At 46.3% G+C, this 12,037-nt stretch overlaps 1 protein-coding gene across 2 annotated transcripts; it reads right to left on the reverse strand.

Annotated features, from left to right (window-relative positions):
• Positions 1–519: 519 nt before the first annotated feature.
• Positions 520–3,594, reverse strand: LOC119179475 (protein phosphatase 1 regulatory subunit 3B-B). Of its 2 annotated transcripts, none has more exons than XM_075877072.1 (2): positions 3,487–3,594; positions 520–2,323 (listed from the first exon to the last, which is right to left on the reverse strand). In XM_075877072.1, the coding sequence occupies exons 1-2, from the start codon at positions 3,503–3,505 to the stop codon at positions 1,431–1,433; spliced, it is 912 nt and encodes a 303-aa protein (XP_075733187.1). In that variant the 5' UTR covers positions 3,506–3,594; the 3' UTR covers positions 520–1,430. The 2 variants fall into 2 exon arrangements, with proteins under 2 accessions (XP_075733187.1, XP_037286449.1); XM_037430552.2 differs by lacking the exon at positions 3,487–3,594 and adding an exon at positions 2,926–3,081.
• Between the last annotated feature and the right edge of the window lie 8,443 nt (positions 3,595–12,037).

The following is a 12,037-nucleotide window of genomic DNA, read 5'->3' on the forward strand; positions in this document are numbered from 1 at the left end:
ACAAGGGTGTTATACAGCGTGAAAGCTCCGGAACACACTGTACATTAGCAACAACTGTAGCGTTATATGCGTGCTACCACGGCGTACACAATCACCGCAGCCTTTCAATTTTCGCTGACAAACATGGACTTGTCAGCGTTCATTCAACTGGAACACTGAATAAACCAAACTTACGCAAAAATCAATCGGCTCGCGGAACCAAATAATGGACTGCCTCGCTCAGATGAGAGGGACCAAGAACCGGACGACGTAACATGCCCGAAACACACGAAGCGAGAAAGGCACATTGGCTTCACAGCGGGACGCCGGTGTGGCGAAAACAAAGCAGCAGCCCTCTCCCCGACCGTTCATCATCCGATGGTGCGTCAGAACGCGGCAGGAAAATATTTGCGCGCATTGCAGTATGCCGGCTGTGTCGTTTCTTTGGTCTGAGATACCAAAGAATGTTCCGGAATTCACAGTTGTTGCGACACCCGCGATAGTAATGACCTGCGAGCTAGTAACACAGTCACTACGAGGTGCGATCGCCACCAAAAGCAAGTTTTTTTTTATTATTGTTCAACAATTCATTGCGATTGTTCTAAAAACGTCCTGGAGTAAAATACCATGGCACGGGTTATCAGAGAGCAGGAAACACCAACAAAGTTCGTATGTACAAAGAAAAAGGCTGGCAACAACTTCTGAAAGACAGAACAAAGTGTCGTGAGACATGCATTTATCCTAATCCAGGCACCGTAGCCCTACAGAAGGAATCGCTAATACACTGCTCATGGTGTATTGCAACATTTGCTTATATCATGGCTTAAATAGCCCTGAGCATTGCGAGGCCTGCACTAGGAACGGGGCCACGCCTCTGAAGTGCCAACCAGTGCACAAACGTTTGCAATATACACGAAGAACCTAACTCACTAAGCTTTGCTAAATACCTATAGGCAAGGTGTAAATAGGGCACCCAAAAATATGAGTATGTACAAAACTCTGCACGTAGCCGACCACTTGTAAAGCACTCCAAATGTCCCCAAGTTGCTTGGCACACGAGACAGGTACACTCGGACGACAGGCCTGCACTTCTCAAAAAAAAAAAAAAATGTTGCCCCCTCTAAGCAGCACATGTAGAGCGCTCTCGAGCAAGGACTAGACGAGCAGTCCTTAGCAATTTGAAATGTCCAAGCTGCAGACGCACTTGATCTCAGACTAGAAACTCGTTTCGTGGACAAGCAGTGGTGTGAAAGCTCATCTCGTACAGGCATGCAAAATGCAAACACCGCTACTTCACTAACAGTTTGCACAACCGTGATGTGACCAGTGCCTAACAGTCCACCTTCTCTTTCAGTAGTAAGTTGACAGGAACAATTATTTAAACCTATCACACAGAAGCTAATTTAAAAACAGCACAGTAAGCGAGAATGGTTCATTAAGGGAGGGCCCAGTCACCAGTAGGGCCCCTCAGAGGCAAGGTTCTTCCAACTGGCAAACTCTGTCCAAGAGTCCACGTCCGCCTTCAGGGCATCTGTGAAGCGCCGCACCACAGTTGGGCTGGGAGCCTTTTTGGTTAACGCCACCAGCTTGTAGTTGTTCCCTTTGTTATTGTCCCAGTGTTCCTGCTTGTCGTGCTCGAAACAAACGCAGAACTCTATCACGCCTAGACTGCTCGACGCCGACGGCGGGATGGGAATCGAGAAGCAGAAGGTGTCGTACATGTTGCTTAGGTGGCCGTTGGCTACGTACTCGGCCGCGAAGTCTTGCATAGTCTTCCAGCCATCGAAGGTGGCGCGCACAAAGACGCGCTTCTCGAAGGTGACGTTCTTTACCTTGATGGTGCCCGTGATGAGCTCGTCGCTCTTGACGATCACGTTCTCGAGCGAGACCAGGTTGGTGTCGAGCGTCTGCCGAAACTCGAAGTAATCCGAGGCCGGCTGCGTGAAGGCGGTCTCCCAGAGGGGCGCGTCGAGCCGCATGTCGCGAGTTATCCGGGCCACAAACTCGTCGGTCCACCGGGGCGGGCTGTCCGAGGGCTCCTTCATGACGCGCACCTGGGTGAGCGAGTAGCCCTTGTCGTCGGCGAACGACACCCGCCGCTTGATGCGGTTCGACGACGTCGGACTCGTCGGCTCGCTCTGAATTTGCTCGTCGCGCGGAGACATGCACGGCTTGATGGGCGGCACATTGGTCGAGGCGCGTCGGTAGTTGCGCTTGATGGAGCACGTCTGGAAGAGTGGGTTGCTCTGCTGCAGGGCACACACGCTGAGCCGGCACTCGCTGCCCACAAAAAGCGGCGGGTTGGCCGACAACACCAGTTCCAGGTCCATGGGCATGGCTTGTCCTGGACAGAGGGGCGACCAGTCAGCGATAGTGCCCGCCGGTGCTCACCACTAGATAATATGGTTAGTGCGGTGTAGTACCGATAAGTATGCCACGACCGCGAAATCACTTCAAGGACAACAGTAGCGGTCGAAGCTATCACCGATCAATACGCCTCTGTGCGCAGATGCGCCGGGCTGGTTCACGCGACACTGTAAATGACGGCCATTGCTCCGGTACATAAAATCCCAGAAATGGCTCGAGCGCCGCCAAGGCAACCTGACGTCGGTCGAGCACTTCCAGGCCGCTCCTCTAGCTCATCCGGCACCGCGCTTAGGAAGCTTATGCATGGGCGACGCGACACTACGGACCATTATATTGACAAAGCGATAGACACAGGAATTCAAGGATACAGGCAATGGTCTCCACGGTTCGGCACGACGATAGTCTAGTAAACAATGACGAAACAACTGAGCGCTCCAAACCCTCCCGGAAGGTGAGAACACGACATCCGAGAAGATGAGGATCGCCGATCATCGGGCAGCCGCAAATGCTACGCGCAGGCGCGCAGCAACCACATGGCAAAAGTAGGACACATAATTGTAATCGGAGCGAGCTACTTACCCGAACTTTGTTCCTAAGTACACGGCATTTCACAGACACCGCAACAGAAAATGCGGACGCGCGCGACGGGTACGCCTTTCGGAGGCGCTCTGCGCCGCCGGCGTCTGGCAGCATGAGAAAAACTCGCTGCGGCGTCGCCGGCTACCGCATGGAGGCGCTCCAATGCGTCAGGTACTGTTCACGTGCTGCGAGCCGGCCCGCCAATAGGACGCGAGTGATACAGGCAGTGCCGCCAGTGTCGGCGAATCCTGCTACGCGGCGATGCGAGTGATCCAACGTCGATAGAGCGGTCGAAATAGGGGCAACAGCACGCGCAGCTAGTACGAAGCGCGTGTCACGCCGCTAAAATGCACTTCTAAAGACAACGCGACACACGTGCATAATACCTATCAACCCAATTGCACTGCACAAATGCAGGCCTCCCGTAAAAACACGCTTATCAATGAAACGCCGCTACGATGACTTACGCTGAAAAGCTCCGAGCAACACAAAAACGGGAGTAAGCACTTCCGCGTTCAACGCGCTGTGCAACTACCGCGAGACACTCAAGGGAGCGCTTACTGTCATGTCCGAGCCCCATCAAGATTTCCGGACACCCTTGGGTTTACTCGTGTGCTGCATACATTCGCAGAGCGTGTTGACGCGCTCGGAGACGCCAAGGCCGCGACCTTCGGCGTTAGTTTACGTCTCCGAGGCTCACGCCACACGCCGGGTCTGAGGCCGTGGCGCCACCTCTGATGCTACGACGCAACCATGTCGCAACGCATGTTTGCTGGCTATTTTTAACGCGGCAGACCTGCGGGTGTGCAACGATTGTTGCACTGGGAGCATGGGGCGTCCTTTTTTAAAGCGCTGGGCGAGGAGCGTTATTGCCATGCGTTATTCATGAACCAGCCTTCCTAAATAAAGAACCAAAGATCTTAATTTTCGCGAGAACCAGGTAACGCTAATTGTATACATGACCTAAAGCTTGTGCGTACGCAGGGGCCATGCGCGTTCGCAGGATTCCGCCTCAGGTGGGAAAGGGTGGCACAGTGGCCCGACCGGTCCGCCGCGGTGGAGTAGTTGTCACGGTACTCGACTGCTGACCTGAAGGTCGCGGGTACGATCCCGGCTGCGGAGGTGGCGTTTTAATGGAGGCTAAATGGTAGAGGCCCCTGTATACTGCGTGATGTAAGAGCACGTTCAAAAACACCAGATGGCCAAATTTCCCGGAGCGCTCCGCTGAAGCGTAAAGATACAGTGTGTGTGTGTGTTTTCGTTTAGCATGAGCTACATTCCACACCGTGCACAAGCGTGCACACGGGACGAGGGGGGCCTTAATCAAGGGGGAGGCGGGATGCCGCCCTGTATCTTTAGTCGGTATATAGGACATTTCCCGTCATTTATTCATGTGCTCTTGAAGATGGCTACACTTTTTTTTAATATAGTGATGAAGGCAAACAGGATTCCTGAGGTTGCATTAAACTGTTCACTTCCCACCTTGCAATAGCACGCCTTTGTAACAAACCAGTCATTCTTTTTTTTTTTTATTGCAGCGCTTGTTTTCACAGGGATTCAACCAATCGAGGAAGAAAGAAGGGGAGGCTGTAGTCTAACTGCCCCCCCCCCCCCACCTCCCCCCAGTGCAGCACCCTGCGCGCGCCTATGTCATCGTGTTGCAAACATACGTGTTACAAACAACCATCCGCGATTCGCCCCTGGAAATTGTTTTATAAATCATGTTCATGTTCACCGGTCATTTTTTTTTAATAACACAATCGTAGTACAGCACTGTAAATGTCTTCCACCATACCATCGACATATATAATGTAAAGGTAGCCGGTCGGGAAGTCTCCGTTTACTTTGCATTTTAAAGCCAAGCAGAACAAACACTTGTAAGTCAGAAGTAACCATTTAACCATATGGTGTAGTAGCGCAAATTCACGGGGACGAAGAGGACAAGAAAACACGACACTCGCTACCCTCGCAACTAATTTTTATTTCAGAAGCAGCACTTCATATATAACCCATAACCCTAGCGACACAGAAAAGAACTACGAACACTGAATCATTGCCAACAGAAGCTTTTGCGCAGACTCAAGCGATAGTACACGGCAGTTAAGCTTAGACACTTTTAGATGACATAACTAAAACAGCCCTGGGTAACATCAAATAAAAAAAAACCAAAAAATTTTGCGGGAATTCACACGTGTTTGAAACAAAATTTTGAAACGACAAAAGGAGAGTATGACACATGCAAACACTGATCTCAATTAAGTCCTTCGAGGTAGCTGGCTTCTCGGTTACTTAACGAAACCGATGACTCACTAATGCATCCTTCTTTTCTTTTTTTAATGTGAAAGGCTTCGACAATTTCTCTGGTTAGTTGGTTTCCATGACGGAAGACTACGGTTGTGTCACTGTACAGTGGTGAGCAGCCACACTGGGAACAGTGTCTCTTTATGTGAGAATGAATGTCAGTTCCTAATGATCGCTTGTGTTCTAAAAGTCGGGTGTTCAAACAACGGCCCGTCTGGCCGATGTATACCTTTCCATGAATTTGCGTGAATTTGCGCTACTACACCATATGGTTAAATGATGTCTCACCAACTAGCCCAGCTCTCAACCCTTCAGAAGTAACCGTTAACTTTTTCGAAAGCAGCTTTTACTGTTGTGCTTCGTTTCTGCATTTGAAATTGCACGTGCTTCCAAGCACGTGCAATTTCAAATTCCTTTTGACGGAGTGTGTGCTATGCTCGACTTTCAAGCACTTTATTTATTTATTTATTTATTTATTTATTTATTTATTTATTTATTTATTTATTTATTTATTTATTTATTTATTTATTTGTTTGTTTGTTTATTTAGAACATAGTGCAGTCATTCGAGACCAGGCAGGTGGGAAACAAAATATTACACAATTATGCAAGCATAGAAAAATGAAATAAATAATAAAAATATACAAAAATACACAGCGGAGGAGGACTGCTCCCCTAAGCTCGAACCCAGGGAGTGTGTCCCGACGAAAAAAAAAAAAAAAACCCGAAATTATGAAACGTGGGAACAAGAGGGGTCATTTTTACTAGTTTTGCAATACAATTACCTAGATTACATGCAGTCTCAGCTTTTTAGGGACTATTGACGCTGTACTAATCACCGGATGAAGGCGTTTTTGCTTTCAACTGCGATGTCACCGAAGCGAACGTGTCTCCAATCTACAATCATCATAAGATTGATCATGGAATGGTGAGCTCTGCATGTGCATTGCGATACAGAAGTGCATTTTCGTACATGCCTATATGGCTAAAAACAGACGCTATAGTGTTGCGTTGGTGTAAATTTTCTTGCAGACGCAGTATTCGGCCATGATATTTTACCCGCCTTTTGGAGCTAAGCGCCATGACACGGAAACTGGTTTATCGGTTTCATTAAATGTTCAGCCACATGTTCGGTATTCTGTTCGACATTGCTTGATTCTCGTGCCACAGTTTCATTTGAATAATGCCGTGACGAAGTGTCACCTCGAATAGTGCGATCAGCTGGTGTATTTTAATGTATATGTGAAAAATATATCATGAATGCCCTAATAGCTGATGCATACAATCTTACTTCAGTTTATATTACAGTAATAATTTTCGTCAGTTAAAAGTAATCGTTAATGTTTCATTGCTAAAGTTTCTTAGTATTTGCCGCATACGAAATGTTATGGAATTATAGAGCTCTTTCGAAACCGGTTGCGTTACTATTCGACAACTGTTCTAATATTATTCCATTTGTATTCGTATTTGACCCGGTTCTAAAAATCACTGTTCTCAGAACCCTAATAAAATGCGACAATTGCCGTTTCTTTTTTATTTCATTGCATTCCACGCCCCCCCCCCCCCCTTTTTTTTTACAGCGAAAGCTGTTATGACATCAAAACTCGGCTCACAGGTAGCGCCGTAGTTGTCCGCCGCCGCCGCCGGTGTTTGTAACCACTATCTTGAAATGAGAAAAAAAAAGTGACATCAAGGACACAGGGCGGCTCGAACCCTGGTCCGCTGCGTGACAGCCCAGTATTCTACCACTGAGCCACACCGAGGCTTGAGACTTCTTCGCAAACTTGACTTGGGCAGGTTTTATGTTGGGAAAGGAACCGCGTTAATATGAGTAATAAAGCGTTTTAGATTAGCAAAAGAACAACGAGGCGTCACACAATGCGAATAGCATGACGAGTGGGTCTTCCAATGCTCCAACCCATTACAAAAGCTTATGTATTATCACCTATTACCTGTGGCGCATACCCAATTCAGGCATAATTCCTCATCGTCTTCAGTCCCTGCATGAACAATTCGCGCAAAATTTCTTGCAATTGTTTAGCGGATACAACGCTTCTCAAAATAATGACGAAAAATAGCATAGCGAATGCTGGTATACTATACCCAGAAATTATTATTATTATTATTATTATTATTATTATTATTATTATTATTATTATTATTATTATTATTATTATTATTATTATTATTATTATTATTATTATTATTATTATTATTATTATTATTATTATTATTATTATTATTATTATTATTATTCCAAAGTGGGTACCCAGCAAGTGTGCTTGCAGCAGTTGCCCAATTAGTGTTTATAAAAGGCTCTGAAAGGCCGCTCTTCTAGCTTTCGATGTGACTGTGCTTCTCCTTCCGCGGAGGTCTGTCGTTTTTTGTTTGTTTTTTTTTCCTTGGTGAGTAGGCTTCACTGCATAGGCTTCACTGCATACAAAATGTGGGAAAAACAGCTTGCAATGATGATCAAACTTGAGGTTCAAATCAAATCTTTATTTCCACCATGTACAATATCCCTGATGAAGGAGAACGGAAAAGCTGCCGATAGGCGGCTGGACTAGCCCGTAGGTTTAAGTGGATTTTCGAAAATTCCAAGTAAGCAATCGAATACGGCATGTACATATTAGTAATACGGAATACTTTCCGAATAAGCACCCATGAAAAAAAAAAAAAACCTCAAAGGAACTAAACGTTGGAACACAGAGGGGGTCACAAGTACCTGTTGTGATATAACTGTGGCAGCGTGGTAACAGTGAAACACATATTACTTGAATGCCCCACGCACCACAACGAGAGAGAAGTGCTTGAACGTCAAATGGACATGATTCACCACGACCAGTTATCATTGCGCAACATCTTAGGGCCATGACCGGACCTTCAAAACGGTGTCGAGTTGTTCAGGTTTTTAATCAATTACCTATCCGAAATTGTGTCGGAAGGCTCTGATGATATAACACTTCACATAAAAAATCTTGACTTACCTGACACCCTAACCTCAAATATTTTTATCGGATTCCAATGGACATTTCGCATTTGTTTATATTTTTATCGTTATTTTCTCTCTTCTGCAATTTTTTAGTCCCATTGCCCCATCCTCATAGAGAGTAGCATGCCAGCGATATATAGACGACGGTAAAATTCAGTTGTTTTTTTTTTCCTTTGGCCCCACCACAATGGTCTACTGGCTAAGGTACTCGGCTGCTGACCCGCAGGTCGCGGGATCGAATCCCGGCTGCGGCGGCTGCATTTCCTATGGCAGCGGAAATGTTGTAGGCTCGTGTATTCAGATTTGGGTACACGTTAAGAACCCTAGGGGTCGAAATTTCCGGAGCCCTCCACTACGGCGTCTCTCATAATCAAATGGTGGTTTTGGGACGTAAAATCCCCCATATCAAAATTTTGTTTTTCTAATAAAGAGCTTCTAACTCTCACAGAGGGGTTAAGTTTCTTGTTTTCATCAACGAATTACCATTACCAAATGCACGCAGTCAAGCTACAGCCATCCACGAGTCATCACACCTCAGAAACATTATTATAAGCCTGTCTGTCTAATAAAGACGTCGGACTCGGGAGTTTTGAGGACATGCAGCGCCACCTGTCGACGCAGTTTTGAGTAGTGCAAAGCCCGACTCCCTTGCAGTTTGCTGTGCAACCAGGTGCAACTACAGCGTTTCGAACAACGATTGAGCTAAGCATTAAATATATCTGCACATTGAACACTTAGACAAAAAAAAAAGGCTACCAATTTCTTTCCGCCAGCCGGACGCGTCACCGAACCGCAAGGAAGTGCTTGCTGGTTCACTCGCCAGAACGACGGCGAAAACAAGAGCAGACACAACAGCTCCGCACTCGACGAAAAAAGACTGCAGTCGACGCTACTGTTTCGTTTCGAATTGCCACGGTCGTAAATGACTACAATTTTACTAATTTCCACCACTTTCTCGGAGCATAACGGCGAGAGCACTGGATACGAGCCGTCGCGAATGTGTTGGGTAAGCGAATTACTCGCGCTCTCCACAGCTGTTCGTATGAGAAAGTGTGATAATGTAGACGTTCTGTTATTGTTTTGAGTAGCCTCGATGGAGAACTCTGGTAACTTTAATTATGAAGCTTAACAGAGCCTCTGACCATGGTGCGTGCCTTGCAGCAGTATATAGACGGATGACGCGCGCGATAAACATCGTATACACTCCGCGACCACCGCTAATTTGAAGTTGTCGCCAGCACACAGCATTACTTACGTAGGGTTTTGAAGCAGTGGCGTAGCCGGGGGAAGGGGGGTTAGACCATCCGAAATTTTTTGCTTGAACCCCCGCTCCGCCACTTACCCACCTTTTTTTTTTTTTTCGTCATTTCGCGCTGGCATGGTTTAGAAACTAAGTAGTGGTACTATCTCAATATCATTCCTGGGCGCTTTTGCACTGAATAACGTCTGCACACGGTGCGGTGTTTGTCAAAACTTTGACACTCTGTCAGATTTTGGACAGGAATCTGGGCCGCGAGCGTTGTATGTTGCCTCGGCGAAGGGATTAATGATGCAGCGGTGATCATACTTGTACCTGCCGGAACAGATCTCACCGGAGTCGACCACAACGATAATTTTCATTAGGCAAACATTTGTTTTGTTGCTAATAGCTAGACACAGTTCCAAGGTCTGTTAGGCCACACGTTCAATCATATTACACTTTGACTCTTCGTACGTAGCTAGATAATAACATTTCTGTTGAACCTTCGAACGTTCTGCTGACATCTAAACACACATACGCAAACACACACACACACACACACACACGCGCGCGCGCGCACCCGAATGAATATCTAGTTCATCCACTTAATTTCGCTTGTTTGTGAGTGTACAGCATATTGATAGATATATTTACTATGCCCTATAACGCCCTCCGAAGACTAATGATGAAGGCGCAACAGAAACAAATGTGCAGACCAACCATAACCTTAGAAAGATGTACTAACATACTCATCATGTAACTTGAGCTGATAAAGAAAAATATGGTGGTCATAAACCTGATTGATTGATAAATATGCGGGGTTTAACGTCCCGAAACCACCATGTGATCATGAGAGACGCTGTAGTAAAGGGGTCCGGAAATTTCGACCACCTGACATGGGCCTACTCGGCCTACAGCATGGGCAGGCTACAGCGTTTTCGCCTTCTTCGTAAATGCAGCCGCTGCAACCGGGATTGAACCACGCAACCTGGTGGTCATAAATCTAAAGCAGCGTAATAATAAATGCAGTGTGGTTAGCTGTAGTGACAAAAGTTTTATTGTTCAGCAGTGTGGCAGACTAGAGCTAGATTAATTTATTTATATATTTATTTATTTTCGATACTGCCAGTCTCATACGACACCAAAGCAGAAGGGCATCAGTTCTTGGATACACAACACAGTTTGCAGTTTCACGTTTATACAGCGGCATATTTGTCAGAACGTCTAAGAGTGGCTGCAGGCAGAAATGCCTGTAGGGGTCTCGAGGCAAAATTTAATAAGTACATTCTGAAAAAAAATGGCGTTAATTGTATACAAACACTGAGCAATCAATACATACTTAAAGACGACATAGAAGACAGCTCTTATCTAGTAGACAATACAAGACTAGTTGTACACAAACACAAGAGCATTGGGAACAATGCACCAGAAAAATACACACTTAGGTAACTTTGAACCAGTTACTGCACCCAGCAAAACAAATTTGTTTACGCGCAATTGGACGCGAACATTTATTCCACAAAAATATCCGCTAGAAAAAACGATAATACGGCTCATCGAAAGACAAAAAGATTGCTAGAAAATTCTTTGCAGAACATTTCCTCGATTTTTGAGGTGAACTCTGACAATGATTGTATACTGGTAATTGAAGAATCTAGACTATTCCATTCTCTTATTGACAGGGGGAAAGAATGAATGCTTGAAGCAATCGTTGTTGTACGTGTATTCTGTGATAGTGAACACATGTTTGTGTCTTAGGTTTCTGGATTCCGCTAGGGAGATGTATTTTGATGCATCGATGCGGCTGCGGTTATGAAGCAGGTTGTGTAAAAATTTTAATCGTGCCAGTTTTGCTCTTGTCGCTAGCGTAGGAAGACCGCAAGATTCAAAAAGGTTAGTGGGCGCGTCGGTGCGTTTATACTGTCACGGGGTCGTGACGTGGCCGAAGACAGGAGACTTCGTGTTGGGATTTAACTGTTTATTTGGGCGAACCTGTGCCCGGTAAACGGAAAGTCCAATTACAGCAGCAGTCTCGCACAGATAGCAGTCTCGGACTGGTAGCGGCGAACGGAGCATCGGCCTTCGATCAACAACTGACAAGCGGCGAAGCGCGTCGGCATTTATACTCTTGCCGTCGAATGTTCTAGCGTTATCGCTGGCGGTGGCGTAGGTTCCAGAACAATCTGTACCGTTCGCACAGTGGGCGTGATGTTATCGAAATGATCTACTACAGTACGGAACCTTCTGGAAAACTGCAGGCGCGGCTTGCGCTGAGAATCGTGTGGTGTTTTGGGACGATAACAAAAACTTGGGAAATGGAACGTGGCATTGCCCCCCTCTGAAAAAAGGCATCGTCCCGATGCTGAAGATGAAGGTACAATAATAATGCAAGAAAGTACAATGAATAAATTACTATACAACAATAATACAAAAAAACACAGTTTCTGTTTGTTAACGCGCATGAAACGGCTTGAGGCGCGCGACATGGACGACTTCAGGTCGCGATCGGCGTCGTTGAGAGTTCGTGATGCCGTCGGGGACAACCTCGTAGTCAAGTGGGCCGAGACGTCGAACCACCCT

The sequence above is a fragment of the Rhipicephalus microplus genome, chromosome X (genome assembly GCF_043290135.1).
Source record: "Rhipicephalus microplus isolate Deutch F79 chromosome X, USDA_Rmic, whole genome shotgun sequence".
NCBI lineage: Eukaryota > Metazoa > Arthropoda > Arachnida > Ixodida > Ixodidae > Rhipicephalus > Rhipicephalus microplus.